The sequence below is a fragment of the Nothoprocta perdicaria genome, unplaced genomic scaffold, assembly GCF_003342845.1.
Source record: "Nothoprocta perdicaria isolate Ctin4 unplaced genomic scaffold, notPer1 scaffold_13, whole genome shotgun sequence".
NCBI classification, from domain to species: Eukaryota; Metazoa; Chordata; class Aves; order Tinamiformes; family Tinamidae; genus Nothoprocta; species Nothoprocta perdicaria.
In genome coordinates, this window is record NW_020454427.1 from 7,565,085 (window position 1) to 7,583,446 (window position 18,362).

Here is an 18,362-nt window from a genome sequence, read left to right on the forward strand (position 1 = left end):
AGAGAAAAGAGAGAAAAGAGAGAAAAGAGAGAAAAGAGAGAAAAGAGAGAAAAGAGAGAAAAGAGAGAAAAGAGAGAAAAGAGAGAAAAGAGAAAAAAGAGAAAAAAGAGAAAAAAGAGAAAAAAGAGAAAAAAGAGAAAAAAGAGAAAAAAGAGAAAAAAAGAAGGAAGGTGAAGGAGGAAGACATCCATACTCAACAATCACTTTTTTTTTCCTTTTCATATATACATCAAGATTCCTTGCATTCCTCCTTGTGAAATTTGTACTCTAAATTAATGTAGTTAGCTACCACTAGAAATAAACTACTTCAGATTCTAGGTTTAAATGCTGGAGTGTGAACTAATCAAGAAATATTCTTTATGCACCTGCAAGTAAACACCAACTTTTATCAATACATCAACTACGAAAGACCAAATTACATAACGAATTCATAAAAAGGGAGGGGGTAATAATAACAGTATATATAAAGAGGGCAGTAACGTATGTATCTTTCATTTCTTCATCCATTTAAACAAAAACATGGCTGGTACCAAAAATAATCCGGTAGTCTTTTCCTACAACAAATATTAGTGGCCAGGTAAGAAGGGGCCTGGGTGGTTGCTGCCCGTACCTGCTTTTCGGCTTGCTGCAGGATTCTCTGGAATCGCTCGTCCTCCAGCACACACGGGGGCAGGTCGTTCTCTGCGCCGCCTTTCACCTCCTCCAGCTTCTGCTTCAGACGCCGCAGGGCCTGGAGCTCGTCGTTGAGCCGGCTGTGCCGCGTGCGCGACGCCTGCAGCTCCAGCTCCAGGTCGAGGGAGGTGCGCGCGGGGCCGTCGCGCGCCGCCCGCCGCAGCATCGCCTGGCACGCCGGCTGCGGCCGCGCGCACGGGGAGAGCGGCGACAGTTAGTGTGGCCGGAGCGCCTCGAGCGCGTCCACCATGCACTGAGAAAACCTCCAGCATTTTGCCTTTCCTTGTAGGAAAAACCTTATGAATCACATTCGTAAGTCAACCACTTATGAATGCTGGAGGTCCAAAACTAGTCCTATAGATTTCAACCCTGTTATTTACTTTTATCAGCATTTGTTTTGTTAAGGCCTACGCACACACTTAATGTTACGAACTCCACAAATATGTGTTTCTTGCAGTGTAATTCAAATGTCTGTAACATCCTTTCATGGAACCTTTTCACAAGAATAAATGGGGCAGGACAAGCCCCCCAAGGCTATGCAGCTGCTCTTTCAAATGAGTTAAAGGGGCATCTGAATCCTTGAAATTTCACCAAAATTTGGTCAAGATGCACATTGCTGGTGCCGCCCTTTGTGGAGTTCAAGCCACCACATGTAAACCACTAACAGGGATCTACAACTTGTGTCACACAGACGGTAACAAGCTGAGGTGCAGTAGCAGATGCCATGATGGGGAGCAGCAGAGGCAGCAAGAAGGCAGAGGCAGCAGCCTCACCACTTGCTACAACCYGATTATTGCTGCGGGGAAGATGAAGGACCGAGATCAGCGTGTTCAGATACCAGCCTGGAACTKCAGGGAGTACAAGTAGTATTTCCTTTGCTCTTGCTCAAATACTTGAAATAAAGCAAGTGTTTAAATTACTTGCTACCCATCTTCCCAGCTGTGTCTGAAAGCACGTCCAGGTAACACAGCACCTACCCGTTTCACTCTGAGGCTCCGCCGCTCRGTGGCATTTCTCACAAAGAGCGATTTTTTGGCTAGTGTTGAGCTGTCGCTGTCACTTCGATTCAACTGCCAAAACATAGACAATAACAAACAGAGATGTAAAGCAGGCATCTTCACAGAAATACATCTGTATCCATATAAGCAGCCAGAATACCTCAGTGTTGATAAACATGTAGGTCATCCTTAGTGTAAAAGAAAATTTCTTCCATCAAGAAAAAGTGCTCATAAAATTCTATTCATAGACCATGGTGACTATTGATCTTACTAAATGAATACTAAGTGGGCTCTTTAGGAAGGCAAGAAAGGTACGCACAATTATTCGGCACTGCCCTATCAGTGCTGGGTGTTTGTGTGACCGCACATCAGAAATAAACCATGCACTTCATCTGTTTGGGACGGGCTTTCCACAGCTTTCCCAAAGGGAAAGGGAGTGACCACAGCTGTGCCCTGGCCCGACAAACAGCCCTGTTATATTAGTGTGTGCAGCACGGGCGGGCTACCTTTCCCATCACACTGACAGCTCTGTATACACCAGCAAACACCGATGCTTTTAGGTGCATCAACATACACGCCGGTAACCTTCCAAGAAGGCAGGGCACCTACCCGAAGGATTATTTATTGCAGCTCTTCCGAAAGGACAGACAAAAAAGAATGATGCTACTGACATTTCAAAACCAATAAAGCCAGTGCCCTAAAGTGCACTTATACGGGACCGATCRGGGGTTCGCAGTGGGAAATAAACCTCTTGCAACAGGAATACACTTCTCTAGAGAGAAATCTCTCTTTTTTACCATGGAGACACTGCTGACAACTTCTCCCTGGATATAAACAGGTAGCTGCCTCATCCCCCATGTCCTTAAAGCACTGTTTGGGAAGGATACAYGCTTTGTTCTTTTATATCTGGGTTCCAGCAACAAGAACGTGGCAAATTTCAAAGCTACAAAAGCTCCAAACATTTCTGGACACAAAAGCTCGGGAGTTTATCCCAACAGAACTGTCAGAGGATCTGATGTGACTTCCTCCACACGCTACTATTTTTTGTCAGCTCACCAAATCTGCAGACCACTGGAATTGAAACAAAGGCTGAATTCTACATTCAGCCAATAATCTCTCCAAATATGGTGGATGATTGTACACAACCTGCTGCATTTCGGTATGGAGGGTATATGGAATAGTTAAAATTTAAGTATTTTGATACTAGTGACTTCTTTTTGCCCGATGGTCATCACAGAAGCGAGCAACTTCAGTATTCCCTGATGACTAAGGCAACCACCTGTAACTGAACTGGAGAGTAAGAGCCATTCTGGCATGAGAAGCCTCTAGAAACTCAACATCAATAAGACTGCCTTTTCTTTTTCATGGTTTCTGTAATTAAAATTTATATAGATAAAATATATATTCTATAATATAAAATTCATGCTTGCATCTTGAAATACATGATCTTCATGCTAGCACGGCTCTAGAGAGCCTATGGGACTTTGTCACCAAGGTCATATTCAAAACAAGGCCCCTAGGCAGCACTCGGTCACCTTCAAAGACACAGGACTTCAGAACAGCGTCATGCAGCTGCTGAGCTGGCTGCCCAGTTTTAAAACCAGCTAAGAGACAAAGGGAGATTCAAAATTGATGAGTGGGCTCCTTTCGCACTCTTAAACACCCTTAAACAGCCACGTTATCAAAATCTATTAATGCAATGGAATGGCAGTTTCAGTGAACTCCATTATGCGATTTTGCTGGTTACTTTGCTGTGTGAGAGATGCAGTTGCTGACATGCAGCGAAACACACGTTTTGCAGACAGCCTGCACAGGAACCTGCGACAGCCTCTCCAACAGGCTGTATTTTTGCCCTTTAAAAGTGTTTTGCAAGAGCATGCAACTTTTCTGAAAGCCACTTCTGCTCCACATCAGGTCATGCAGGGGAAAAAAGACCCCGGAGAAAGCAGAGGCTCTGCCTCTCGCAGGGAAAATTGGTACATGACTCACTGTCATTAATGCATCATTCCCAAGAAGTTAAATGACTCTGTAGTTAATAGCTCTTCATTCCAAGTGTTTTTCCTTACCCTGCAGATGTACTGGTTCCGCTCGCCTGGCGAGAAGGTTTGCGAGCGCACGATCATGCTGTTCCTGACAAAGGGGCGCTGTCTGGAGCTCCAGCTGCCTCTGTCCTTGGGTCGCACCGCTGCGCTCTCATCAACCGGCTCTTCCGTGTTAGTCTCTTTATCAACCTATCCAAAGGAATTCAGCTTGTAAGAAGTGCTGTATCCACACACAAGCCACCACACAGGTTTTTTGCCTTCGGATTTTACAAGCATTGTTATCATCTTGTAGGGGATGATAAAAGACTAGTTCAGAAAATAAAAATTAGCTTGTACATACAGAAGCCATCTAAGCAAAGTAAGGGAAATGGGTCTTTGACTCAGTAAAACCAAAGCTTTTGCAGAAAAGCCCTCACCGCCCTTTGAATGCTCTGACAGACAGCAGAGCAAACACGCGTTGCCACTTGCTGATGTTTTAATTGGGCACTCCTATTTAAATTGCTGTGTCCAGCTGGGGAAGCTGTGCGGGCCGAGCTCTTTGGGCACTGGCTGCAGCTCCCCGAGCTCTTTGGGCACTGGCTGCAGCTCCCCGAGCCCCGGCTGCTCCAGGGCCACCTCCTCCCCTCACCGCAGAGCGCGGCCAGCGGCGAGCGCGCCGGCACGGGCACAGCCGGCCGAGGCCGGCACCGCGGCTGGCTGCACAGCAAGGGCTGCTCCATCCTGACACTGCACCCGGGTCCAGCCCCACTCAGCAGGACACAAGCACGTGTGTGCGGGCGCAGCCTTCAGGARTCGTCCTTGACATGCCCCTTTGCTGACTTGGAGCTTTGGTCTGGGTTTGGTTGCTATCCAGAAGGCTGCCAGTCCTTGTATTACATGCCCTTGGCTCATGTGGCATCTCGCCACGTTAACTGGAAGTTAATTACAGCTCCTAGCAAGTTCCTAGCAGTCCACTGAGGTGTCAAACATTTCAATGTCATACATTTGAAGGAACAAGATGTCATCCTTTGCCTTTTCATTTTTTCTGTGGTACAGAACCTGCAGGTCTAATTCATGCAATAGGATTTCATCAAGATTTAGTGCACATAGAGAGGTGACCTAAAATTTTTATTTCTAGGGTATATGCTACAACATGGCTTTACTAATTCTTTACTAAAGGTGTTTTTAGAAAAGCGGGGTATTACATAACACAATTAACAATTTCTAACCCAGGATCTCATTCTTGGGTGCAGTATGSAGGCAGTTCAACTGTGCACAGTTTTTGACACACTTTGGAATCTTCTACTTGATRAAGTGCCTGTGTTTCACACCCTAGAATAAAAGGAAATATGGAAATGCCCTCACTGGTCTAAAGTCTTGACACCTGCTCCACTTTAGTTATTCACTTGAAGGAAAWCCCAACAGATAAATCAGAAAAAAAAATGGTAGCAATAAAACAGATGTGCAGAAGTATTTTGGACATGCACACGTTAAAGTTACTGGACTGCACTTGTATCCTGAATATTCTCTCTACCCAACATAAAAATGTGGAGACTGACTTTTCTAGTTCATTGACTTGGAAGTTCTGCCGCGTTTCTGTCACGGGTCCCATGCAGAGCTCTGGGGTGACCACCTGATTTTGTTAAGTGAATGTCCTGAGGTGTGAGCAAAGGCCACGTCCAACTGTAAATGCTCAGACACATGAGGCTTCTAGATTTAACCGCTGAGAAACATTTTTTAAAATTAAACAATGTCTTCAGACCTAGTAAGGTCCAGTAGAAGGAGTAACGTGAGGTCCTCACCAGTGCCAGTGCTAGGGTTGCTCGGTGGCTTTCCTGGGCCTCAGCGCTGTTCCCTCTGCCCTCGTCTTGGGCTGCCTCGGCGCACACCCCCTCATCGCCGGCACGGCTGCCTTCTGCTGGCAGCTTAGTGCCACCTTCCTCTTCATCCACAACTTCATCAGCTGCCTCCACAAGCATTTCTAACCTGTACAGACAGAAGTAACCCGGGCTTATTCCTGAGCCGATAATACTCACCAGGGAAAGCTGTGGGAGGGCCTAGGTTGTTCATGGAACAACTAGGATAACGTAAACCTAGAAGAAGGCGAATAAATTGACTACACAAGAGGATGAGATTTCCCCCACCCACAAATCCCTGCAAAGTACAGCCCTCTCAGGAATCTACGAACAGGAATAAATGAAAGGAAGCATACAGACATGCACAGCCATGGGGAAAAAGCAGTGTTACCAGTCCTCCTCAGAGCCCCTTTGCTCCTGTTCTTCCTCTTCCTCATCTTCGGCCAGTTCTTGTTCCACTGCTTCCAGCTCGGCCGATGTTCTCTCCAGCAGAGCTGACACAGCATCCTGTTCATAAGGAAAGGGAAGATGAGAGAACAGAACGAGTCACATACAAAGTAAGGTGAAAAATGAAAAGGCAAATTCTAAATAATGTTAATTTTAAAAGGAAACACAGCTGGAGTGTTTCTGAAACCCGAGCACAGTGCTGCAAGCCCCGGCGGGCCTCGGCCCTGCTCCGGACAAACTTCCTAGCAAGTTCACACCCTTGGTGCTACTCGCTACAACAGGACAGCAGCACCTTGGACTCCCCGGGAAGCGGAGGAGGTCAACTAAGACACATGAATAATGGGMACACAGGGGCCCCACAAGGCTACGGCTCTTCTGGCTGACACAGCAAAGCTAACACGTTGCTCACCAAGTCCACGGAGTCTGGTGACTGCTTGCTTAACAGAAACAGGGATTCTTCATTTTGCTCCTTGCTTTTTTTGCCAGGAATCCGCTTGCAAGGCAGCAAGTTGTACCACAGAGTACAAGTCCCATCAGAAAGTGATAAATCTGCCAGACTGATCTGAGTTCCAGCCTGCACAGAATATGAAAGGGGAAGAAAAGTTTAAATTTGTCATTTTCCTGCAAGACAGCTGAAAATTAATTCTACAGTATTTTTCATGTAAAGCAGGCAGCGTGAATTTGACATGGATCTTAATTCTTTTTAACTGTGCAATCTTCCCATTTCCCCCCTGACTCCAGATGAAAAAAATAAATACATCAAAGATTCCTCATACTGTCCAGCCTGCCATTTTTTATTTCAGCCTGCATAATTTCTCCCCACATGCCCACATACCAAAGCCTCTCCATCACCATAATGTGCAAAGCCCATTTATCTCCTTCCTACAGCACTCAATAACGAAAAGCTGGGGCACTGAAACCTGCAGCATCGACTTACAGAACAGCAAGTCTTGACTGAAAAGTCAATTTTTCAGTTGTTCCACCACCAAAATCATCGACGCAGCCAACAATGACGGACGACCTCTCGTGGCTTAAGYGGCGAAGAGGCAGATGAAGTGACAGGGAAGGAGGCCACAAAACCCTTCCACGCAGCCACGCACAGGCACCCAAGCGCCGCTGCTTGGGCCTGTCCTGGCCCTTAAAACCCTCTGTTCTTTGGCAAAGCAAAGGAGCCTCAGGGGCCCCGGGCCGAGCGCGTCGCTCTGGCCAAGGCTCTGGTCGCTCCTCGCAGCTCCTGCCTTAGATCTAGTGAGGAACCTGCCCCTCGTGGCCCTTTCACCTTTTGTCTCCTGTCTCTTTGCTTTTTTGTTCTGCGGCCATTCCTTCACCTGAAGGGAAAACCCTTGGTTTTCTTCACATCAGACAAGTGGGTGAGTTCAGGGTCCTCTGAGAAAGGCCAGCACAGTCCCCAGGCATCAGCTTCACTTCCACGGCTTTGAAACCGCGGCTGCTTGCAGCAGCCTGGGCTGACGAATCCGACCAGCCRCCAATTTCCGCATCTCCTCTGGTGTTGTAACTACGGGTCTCACTGTGCTACTAAGACTTGGTGAAAGACAAAACCAAGCTGCTTCAGCCAGCACAAAAGTATTCTGAGAGAAGACGAAGCACCGCTAGTTCCACCATGACCAAAGCAAGCAGACAAACAAATCACAGAAACCAAGGCACACAAACCAAGCCCAGCCTCCAGCAGGGCAGTCTGTAAGTGCCATGCCTTGTTATTAGTGCCACAAGTCATAAAGACTAAAAAGGTGGATCTGATGTAAGACACCACATACAAAACTTTGTTTTTCATGAAAAATTGCAATAACGAAGGTTTGCATTGATTTTTTTAATTAAATTTTTGAAACTTTTTTGCACATATTGTGAATTGGGATCAGATTTTRCTTTCAGCTAGCATAATGCTGTAAWGTTTATTATGATTTTATATACTATATATGTGTATAATGCACATTCATATATACATACATGCATATATGCAAACTGAATAAGTGGAATATCAATCTGTAATTAAAAGAGCTAAAGCAACATGGGTTCAGAATAATCAAAACACCCTCTACAGCTTCTATCTAAGATTAGAGTATCTGGAACTTCAAAAAAAAAAGGTAAAAGATTTAAAATTACAACAACAGTCAAGATATATATCACAATTTTCCACAAAGTGCTGTAGAATTTTAGCAGCTTTGACCACCAGAATAGCCAGGGACAAAGTAAACAGATGTGTGCCCAAAACAATCTCAAAAACAACAACAAAAAAAAGGGGGGCAAAAAAAGAAGAAAAAGAAAAAAAAATAGAGGGAAAACAARTAATGAAAAAGAGGAAGTGATAAAGCTGCAAGAGGCAGTAATAAAGCTGCCTACCAAGCACTCCTCCCGACGACTTCTACTGACGGCACAGACGTCCACCCTCAGGGTCTTCTGCAGCAGCGCTCCCTGGGAAATGGCCACTCTGAACACCTCGCTGAACAGAACCGCGTCCGTGGCAGGATGAACTTTAGTGCGGAACAGGCAGCTGATGTCAGTTGAGGATGGAAGCACAGCTACTCTAACATACCTGCAGGGAATAACACCAAGAACGTTACCGGTACTTAAATTAGTGTTTTCTGCACGATGCATGATTGCAAATGACCCCATTACCTAAACAGAACTGCATGGTGAGGCAAGACACAGCCACAAATCAGAGGTGGGAAAAAAAAAAAAGAGGTGGAAAGGAGAGAAGGGGCTGAGAGGCTCCCGCTACCCCTCGCACATGCATCTCCCCAGATGGTCTTTCTGTGTCTCGGGAAGGTAGCAGCAAAATAGGTTGTTATTTCTATCTCTATCCAAGTCTATCTTCTCATTTAGTACTGAGAAGACTGACAATCATGCCACAGACAGAAAGAAGCAGTAGTGAACAAACCAGTAAATTKTTAAGCAGTACCTCCAGCTTTGCTGGGATAAACCTATGACTTTGTGAGGAATCAAAAATAACCCTGAGGCARTAAGTACTCAGCTAGGCTCTACCTGCTTGAGAAGTAAACAGTTATTACAGATTACGGAAACAGAAATCTTGACGTCCTTAAGTAAAAATCTGTTCTGTGTGGAAACATTCCAGGAAATACTAATATGCCCAACTGGATCTTCTAGAGAATATAGATATGGCATAACATCATTTTTCTGTCCCCATTTTTCCACTATGTTTATCTATACAGTAAATACACACATTCACATATTGGCAAGTGACAGCAAAACTGTGATTTTCAAGGTCCTTCCTTTACCTTGTCCCTTCTCACTCCTCCTTGTTTTGGGTAGTTTCAGTTTTATTTAATCTTTTTAGCAGGATCCCCAGTCTTCTACACTGAAGCTGCTTAAGTGCTATTTAGAAGTACATACTTCTAAAAAGATGCCAGCTATAGCTTTTCTTTGTGGAACACTTTGTTGACATCCTTATTTATAGTCTGCAGTATCTGCTTTCTACATGCATATGCTCAGTAATAATGCTYGATAAATTTGCAATTTATCAAGTTACCCCTTACCTTTAAAGTTCACYTAAAAGGCAAGCATACGTTATTTTAATCTCACTTTATATAAATACGGCACAGAAATGTATAAAGATTGCTAATGTAATTCTTTCAGGACAAAATGCTAGGTACCATAAATATGGTTTTAATAGATACATAATAATTGCTCTGTTTGCAAAAGTATAAAAATTTTACATATACTAAATGAAGCATTATTTWAAAAATCTATTTTTGTTCCGCTTTAGGGTAATGTGCAAATTCCCCAATATTTCTTTTTCTTGAAGCATTATTGGAATCTGTAAAGGTAAGCCCAACTACAGTTTGACATAGTAAATTATATACCTATCTAAGTGCTGTTAAGCAGTAAATCAATCCATTCCTCTGGAGAACTTGTACAATTTATTACTGTATTCTCATATTTCAACATTACCGCTTACTGATTGTTTGACTTACACTTTAGAGCCAAGGGGGACCGAAAATGCTGGGAGATTTCTGAGCYGGACTATGATCACCACAAAACTCGAATTGCTGGGGTCATACCTGTTAGATAAAGGACAACATGAAGCCAGGTTACTATTTGCTTTTACATGTGGACAGAAATGTCCCCTCTGCTGGTCACTCACCTGAGTCCTATTTGTACCTGGGCAGCCTCTAGAAYCGTCGAATCATCTTCACTATAGACAAGGTCCTCAGCTTCATTTGGTCTAGGGCAAACAGACAAACACCTGATAGTTAGGAAAGTTACGGTTAACTTTTAACAATAATGGAGGCATGTGTATACAAAACACATTACCTTAGCCTAAAGAGGCTGATTAAATTGCAGCCTAAAGAGAGCTTGAGAGCCTCAATGATGGCAGCTCATGTTTTAGAATAGCTGCTGCCTAGACAGTTTGACAGCTTCACTAAATGATGATTGAAGCAGGTCAGACCGAGGCAAGAGGAAAAAAAAGCTAATGCCATTTTTCTGTACATACTTAGTATTTCTCCTCCAGCCCCCTGAATATAAAWTTTCCAGGTCAAGTTTCAAAGACACATCCCAGCCGGATGGGGGGCAGCGCTTACTGAGARCGTGCGAGAAGCAGCAGCAGCTCCGTGCAGTGAAGCTCTGGGCAAGAAGCACCAGCCTCCTCCTGCTCCTGAGCCCATTTTCAGGAACATTCAAAGAACAGGCTCAAGTCTGACAGCTGAAGAGCTGCTCTAGCACTGCACAGAGCTGCAGAGAATCAGCGTGGCACAATAATCTCCAGGCATCTTCTGGGAGGTTTCAATGAGGATGTGGCATCAGGGAGTTCCAGTGGTTTTTAAAGCTCAGTATCACTGCGGAGATTGCTAAGCCACAGTCAAAGTGGGGGCTATGGAGAAGGAGAGATATCCACCCATACCACATCAAGGCATGACACCACCAATTTGAGAGATTTCATTCAGGGGTTTCCTTTTCACTGTTTATTTCATGGCTGCTCGCTAATTTAATAGGGTTTATTTATTTCCTCCCCTGCCTTAAGTTGCTGAACATGAAGGGCCAGTTTATACAGTGGAAATGGCTGCGTCATAAGCTCGGGAGCGCACTGACACATTACAAGTTATTCCACACGGCCTGTTTACAGAGACACTCGTACTGAATGCAGGCAAATCACACAGAGGTTCGTGTTACCCCTTCCGTACTTCCTACTCAGTAAGTGTTAAGAGTGTCCACATCTGCATCTAGCAGTGCATAACCAGGGGCTGGAAATCACAGCTTCCACAAGTGGTCTATAAAGGGAAGACATCAGACCCAAAACACACAACTGCAACYACCCGTCCAGTCAAGTAAGACTAAGTTTTTACACAGAAAAGTTTATTTCAGCCTGAGATATTGTATTAGGAGTCCAGGYCTAACTGAAAATAAGGAGCAAACTCCTACTGGGATTGCCTGTGCAGGGTGAAATACCAGGTGCACAGCCTCAGATGGGACTGAATGGCCACTGTAATACTTCAGCTCAGTAGAAATCCCTTTTTTTTTGAGCTTTGGCATTTAGTCTCATCTATTTTTATTAGCTTTTAATTTGCAAAATACTTCACTAGCATAAGTACTTTTARCAGAGGCCAATAAAGCCTCTTTTCATTTAGAACCCCATAACACACACTCATCTCTCCCAACAGGGAGGCATTTAGACTGGCAGCAGGACATCTGTGTATCTGCATTTTTGAAAGCATTTTGCTAAAACACGTCTCAAAATACTTAAAAACTTAATGTCAGGAATATGCAGACACTGTGGTGAAAAATAAGGGTTTAGCTTCTCTCACAGTTTGCAATATTCTTCTATTATTCAGGCTAAAGTTCATTGTTCTCCCTGCCAAGAAATGGACAAGTCTGTACAAATGGGGACGCTGGCAGAATCCATCTCTCATCATAAGGAAGCAACAGTAAATACATTTCTCCTACCCTGCTCACCACAGCGAGGCATGAATATTAAAACCTGATCTGGTTTATTTCAATACAACATTATATTTGAGGCTTTTCTCATCTTCTCTATAAAAAGGAAAATATTCAAGCACAATACTGTGCAATCATATGGTTTCATCTATTCAAACAAGAGYAAAACTAACCCAGGTCACTCAGAGCAGTGTCAATACAGCAACATGGCAGCACCTTTAGAGCTTAAATATAGCACGTCTGGTAGGAAACAGCTTCAGCAAGAAAAACACGGGAGTAGAAAGTAGCACTAATTACAGCAGCCAAATTACAGACAAGCTGGAATGCTAATTTCTTAGCTTTTAAAAAGTAATTATAACCCCTCCTTTTTTTTCCATCAAAGTGCTTTTCTTTCAATATGAAGCTGCAAAATATTTATAAAAGGACAAGACTGATAAACTGCCAATGCCGATACAACTGTTCAGATATTTTTTCTTTGGATGGAACAAGTTACACTATTTTGCAAACCTACTGTTTCACAGAAGCTTCATACACCCCACTATCTCCAGCCACCGACTCATCAGACACAGCAGCAGATACACAAGCTGCTTTCTCCTCAAGCAGGTGACTAGCTGCTCTTCTGGGTAAGTCAACATCTAGGAAAGGAAGAAGAATAAAAATTAGTCCACTGGTTTAATCATCAGGAAAAGAGGAGCACATGGCTTAGGAAGTGGTCAAGTGGAAACCAGTGACCCTGAATGGGGCAGTTTCACAGGGCAGTTTCGCTGACATCGTTCAGCATTCTGGGGCTGTGTTACTGGTATCGCGTATCCTGGCCAGCGAGTCACGTGCCCAGACTGATGAGCCTGAAAATGTAAAGCTATTGCTCTTTTCCAGAATACGGGCTTCTATCATTGCCCACGTCACTCGGGCTAATTATTATCCCTTATTATCTTCATTATTAACCACCACTGTCCCGAGCTTTCAGCCTGTATTTGCCACCTTCACATCCTGCGCTTAGTAAGGCTTCAGCTACGTGCAAAGGGACTGCCTGCTGCTTATGAAAAATGCACAAGTCGGACAGATGCCCCTCTCTCCAGTGATATAGCTGCTAGAAATGAAAAATCCTCTCTGGTTTACTATTATCAAAAACTTTTTATGCTACAGAGTCTTTACTATCAACTRCTACTTAACTTTAATGCTCAACTTGCATTTTTATGCTAGTGTCCTGCAGTGAAGAGCAGCACTCACAGAAAGCCCCGTTCTGCAGCATAATAAGCTGAGGGCCTGCGGAGCACTTTCATCTGGGAATATTGGTATGCATCACACTCCGCACCTGAATCATGACTTTACATCTTGTTAAGATGTTTAAAATGTAAGGCTTCAGATGAGATGACTGATAGCTGCATTTCTGCCTTTACTTACGGCAGTAGGAATGCTTTTTCCTTGATGATGAAGTGCCCTTCCCCTTCCCCCCGCCCCRCGAGGGGTGAAGGGGATGACACGATTCATTGATCACCCTTAGGAATTTCCAGGGCAGCCTGAAGTGCCTTTGACAATGACAGACAGCGACTGTGCGAGAAGGACCCGGCGTCCCCACGGAGAGCAGGGGCCTGCACGGAGCAGCAAACGCACGCGGGCTCCCCGCCCCGGGGAGCGGGCACAGCGAGGGGAGCGAGCTCCTCACCTAAACATCAGTGTCCATTAAGGCAGGAGCGCGCTAGCTGTACCGTCCAGAGGTGTGTGTGCCTGCCCCCCAGGTAACGTTCTTGCCGTTTGGTGAAACTCAGGTGCTCAGAGGGAATTTTTCCATGCCGGTTTGATGCCTCGGGCTGAGTGTGTTGGAAAACTCTTCCATTCAGCATCACAGCAGTTCCAAGAACGAAATTAGTGAGCAGAAACACCGAGGCAATCCCGGCTCTGTGCCTCACCTCTGATATGCTGAAGCCTCACCGGGAGGCCCGTTTTGCTGTGGAAACTAGCAGTATAGGAAGCCCAATTAATTAACTTCTGCYGTTTCGAAATCCGACAGCTTGTTTTGGCAGCCTCAAAACAGATCTTAAAATAATTTCCATCATATATATGACCCTACGTGAGGAAGCAAGAGCCACTGTGAAGAGTAACAAGATGTTTTTATACTGTAAAATCCTAACTGCTTTCAGACTTTAAAATGCCCTGACTATATCCAGAATAACAGGTCCTTAAAGAGCTCTAAAATATTAGATAACCATATGGTGCCTCTGAAAATAATGATACAAAGAAATAAGCTTCCACAGGAAAAGAAAAATGAGTGTGAATTAATTTCTGGTACCTCCAATGTATGCTTAAACTTCAAACCATCATTCAGTTCTCAGACTAAATGATTCCCAGCCAGACTGCAAGGAAATAAAGAAGYTAAGTTGGAAAAGATATGCTGCTGGAATACAGGCAGGAAAATTAATTATTCTTTCATCTTCTCTCAGTTCCAAAGCAAGAGGACTACAGTGCTCCACTATGCTGGAAAGACAAAGGGCAGGAAGACAGAGAAGGCAAAATAAAAGCTCTAAATCCCTTTTCATGTTTTTCCACTTTACATTTCACAGGCTCAGACCATTAGGACTTCAGTCAATTTTATCTTCTTTTCTTTCTGCACAGTGAGAGTGTCGGATGGAGTCCCAACTTGGACTAGGTACCCTGCACCTTTCTCTGCTGATGCCACATTGCTATTGCTCCGCTCAACACTGAAATAACTAGAAATAACCAGTGTGACAACTTAAGAAGTTTCTGTAACATTAGCTAGTGTTGTTACTAAAAATCAAACTGCTTATTATGAATTATATCTCTGAGTTTCCAAATACCTTTTAAAAATGGGTAAGCTCCTGTGGCGAGGGTTTAAGCTTGGAACAAAGCTGGACGATGCACTTGCTAGCTGGGCTGTCGGATTTCCTCTGACCCCCTAACTTAGCGACTTCAGAGTCAGCTCAGATCCAGGAATTTGTAACTGGGAACGTGAAGGGTTTGGGCACCACTTCACCCTGTCACGACACGCCGTTCCTCTGCAGAAGTGCGTACGGAAATATTTTCAAGAGTGCCCCGAGCAAAACACCCTCTTTCTTTGGGTTGGGTACCTGGGGTCCGTTTCTTCCACAGAGAGCCAGAATCAAAGAGAAATAACAGCTCCAGGTGAGGGGAAAAATTAGCAGATGGCTTCACACTGCAGAGAGCGACTGAGGAGCGCCTGGCTGCCGCCCTGCCACACAATCACTCTACGAGGTGACGCAAATAACTCAGCACTCAATTTTCAGGGGTGCTGGTCAGGTGCATCTCAAAGGGGCCGCCAGGGCTCAGCGCTAGCACAAATTTGGCTCYCTCGCTTTCCTCACTGTGTCCACCAAATGGAGTGGACACAGCCAAGCTGGTTGCAAGATACTTAAATAGCGTGACAAAGAATGACATTAGAAGAAGTCAATGGATAAGCGCACAGAGGAAGCACAAGACACAGCAGCCTCAGCAGCAGGCAGCAACGTCCCTGCTCTCAGGCTTTGCCAAGCCCTCAGCTCTCAGCAGCAGGGATTTTTATAGCTCTGACTCTGTCACGGCAATGACAACGTAGGAAAACTAACTGTGTTACCTTGCTTTACTGCATGCTAGAAGTGGAATTAATTACATCTAATTCAGACATCTCAAAGTTAACGTTGACCAGTTATGAGGATCTCTCTCCAGACAAGAGAAGCAGACGGGCAGCTTCACAGGGTGATTTATCCCATCTTCCTTAAAGGGAAGGATGTTTCAGGATAGGATGACTCATTCCTCTGAAGTTACCCACAGACTGTGTGGTGCTCCGTCTAACTTTCAGAGGGGTAAAAAGCTAAAAGGTCTGAAGCCCACACCAGAAATGGCTATAGAGTCTCACGGCACTGCATGGAAGGTGGCCATTCCTTATGTCTTTCTCATCTCACACTGAAAATGATCTGCAGGAGTTGCAGAGACAGCAGGTTCAAACAATTATCTACACATACAGAAATCCTAAGTGTAAGTCCAGATATCTCTAATGKTGAGGATGCCAATTTGTAACATTCYTCAGTGAGAAATTTGATTTCTGATTTCTAGCTACTAAAAAACCAGCACGGGATATTTCTGCACTTTCCCCAAGTGCCCTCACAATACAGAGGGACAACACAAATCTCTTCATGTATCCAGGTCCTTCTTTGTTAACTTTTCATGATAAGGAAGTCAGTAAACAAGCTTTCCATCTGAGACAGCTATGAATAAATCTACATGGAATTGGGGAGAACGCATCTCCGAGGACACGAGACGTGAAGCTACAGGCTGTCCCTCAGAGCCACCGACTGCCGGCCCAGGCAGACGGCGTCACTCACGCCATCCCTCAGCCCTGCGACAGGGATCTCTTTGCTCATAAGCCAGCAGTTAGCTCAGAATTTTCATTTTATGCATAGCTTTGATATTACAATTTTATTACCTGCGCTTCCTTCATGTAGAGGAGGCAGAGCTTGCCTAATGCTCTCATTAAGATCTTTATCATCTGTAGGGATCCGAGATCCCGCTCTGGCATCAGAGTCCAGTAACATTTGGTTCTCACAGAGATTAATGGCTGCAAAATCAGCCGGCAGGTCACAGTCTTCAAAGTCTGCAGCGAGGTGATGCAGAGGGGAATTCTGAGCTGACATTGAAAATTCACTTTCCAGAACCAAAGGGGAGCCTGGCGGGGACAAGGAAGACAGCGAGGATCTTGACGACAGCGACGTCACAGATTTGGGAGGTTCAGTCAATTTTGGATGGTCGGAAGCTGAAGGAGAGTCACTGTAACCCAGTCTCCCATGGGAACTGACCACTTCATTTTCGTGAATAGTTGTGATAGGCCCCGACGGAATGTAACCACTTTTTTCTTGCAATATGAAGTCAAGTTTATACTGATAGTCCAAATCTGTTATCGGATCGCCTTGGTTATAATAGAGATCCGTAGAGCTGAGCGAGTTGAGCGACCCTCTGCTCGAGGTGTTCAGGGATCCCCGGCTGGATGCCAGAGATCCCAAACTGCTCCCTGAAGACACAGACAACGTGCTAGCCGAGAGGCTGCGAAGAAAGCACAAACACACGCCAAGGTTACGAAACTAAACCAGACTTGGTCACCAGCACCAAACAGTAGCAGGAGAGACAAGATTAACGGGAGGTTGTCCCGCAACCATTTCCTAATGCTCAATGTTATTGGAGGCGTTCACACAATAACAGTGATTAATTCTAAACATTTTGCCACTGGGCAAGAAAACTGGTGGACAAGGAGGCCCACAAGCACAAACAGGAGCACTTTTCATTAGAAAGGGGATTTAAGAGACACTTTGTCCACCTAGTCACCAATCTAGATGTYCTTCCCAGGCCCCAGCTGCAGTATTTGAAATGGCAGCCTGGATCCCAAGGATGAAATGGAATGGCTTAGTGAGGAAGCACCTTCTTTCTGYGCCTAACAACATTCTTCCTCTTACTGCTCCATTTGATTTCTAAGCGAATACTTGAATATTAAGGCAGCTTTCTGACAAGTGCAAAGAGTTTAAGGAAATTCAGCTGGATCTGTGCAATAAATGCTGMAGACAGATGGTTTTGTAGCCCAGGATACTGTCTGTGAGTGGGAAAAACTTCCTTGGGATCAGTTACATACATCAATAAACATCACAATTCCCATCAAGGGATGCCTCTTCTTTTTTTTTTAAATCATCACTACGAATTTCATTAATAAGTCAGATTTTAAAACAATGACTGTCACAAAAAATACCTGCTAATGTATTTTCTGTTTACAGAAAGCACAGGTCAGTGGTTGAAGACTAAAATGAGGATCACACAAATATTTACACGCACGCATGTGCTCATTGAGTGTCACCAGCTACTGCACCAAATAAAAGTTCTAATAACACATTTTACACAGATGTCTGAGAAACTATTTTTTTCCCCTCAATGACAGCATTTGGGAGACTGACCACTTTCTGATTTTATTTACTACTTTTAACACTGTGGCAAGAGAATATGCCTCCCTGCTTAATTATAAAACTAATTCAAAAAATCTATTCTTCTGTGCTTACTGAAATTATGAAGCTACATTGARTCTTCATGGAAACAAAATGCTTGAAGCTACTACATTTGCATTTTTTTAACCTTTTTTTTTCCTTCAATATTAAATAAAATTAGTTGGGCCTCTAGCTAACAGAARAAAATCTAAGAATGAAGTTTTGACACCCAGGTCCACTAAACTGAACACAGATTTTACATTATGCAGCGCGGCCTCACCTCCTCAGCTGCGAATGCAAATAAGTAGTTAACTTTGTAGTTTCTTCAAGTTTCTGTACCAGCTCTTTTCTTCGCTCTTCCAATTTCAATCTGGAAACAGAGGTGTATGCAAGTRTAAGAAAGCATTACAAAATGGCCAGGAGACGAGGCATGTGTGGCAAAATACACATAAGATGGAAATGAAGAGAAAAACCAGTGACTTT

General features: G+C 44.3%; 1 protein-coding gene across 1 annotated transcript in view; it reads right to left on the reverse strand.

Moving 5' to 3' along the window:
* The window catches only part of WWC2 (WW and C2 domain containing 2), an 88,170-nt gene that overhangs the window by 6,510 nt on the left and 63,298 nt on the right, over positions 1–18,362 (reverse strand). The window contains exons 10-21 of the mRNA XM_026033543.1: positions 18,160–18,249; positions 16,343–16,956; positions 12,416–12,539; positions 10,115–10,195; positions 9,945–10,031; positions 8,353–8,545; positions 6,404–6,568; positions 5,939–6,054; positions 5,494–5,677; positions 3,737–3,901; positions 1,650–1,742; positions 611–853 (exon numbers count right to left, since the gene is read on the reverse strand). Of these exons, the coding sequence (XP_025889328.1) occupies positions 611–853; positions 1,650–1,742; positions 3,737–3,901; positions 5,494–5,677; positions 5,939–6,054; positions 6,404–6,568; positions 8,353–8,545; positions 9,945–10,031; positions 10,115–10,195; positions 12,416–12,539; positions 16,343–16,956; positions 18,160–18,249 (2,155 nt within the window). The remainder of the gene's footprint in view (positions 1–610; positions 854–1,649; positions 1,743–3,736; positions 3,902–5,493; positions 5,678–5,938; positions 6,055–6,403; positions 6,569–8,352; positions 8,546–9,944; positions 10,032–10,114; positions 10,196–12,415; positions 12,540–16,342; positions 16,957–18,159; positions 18,250–18,362) is intronic.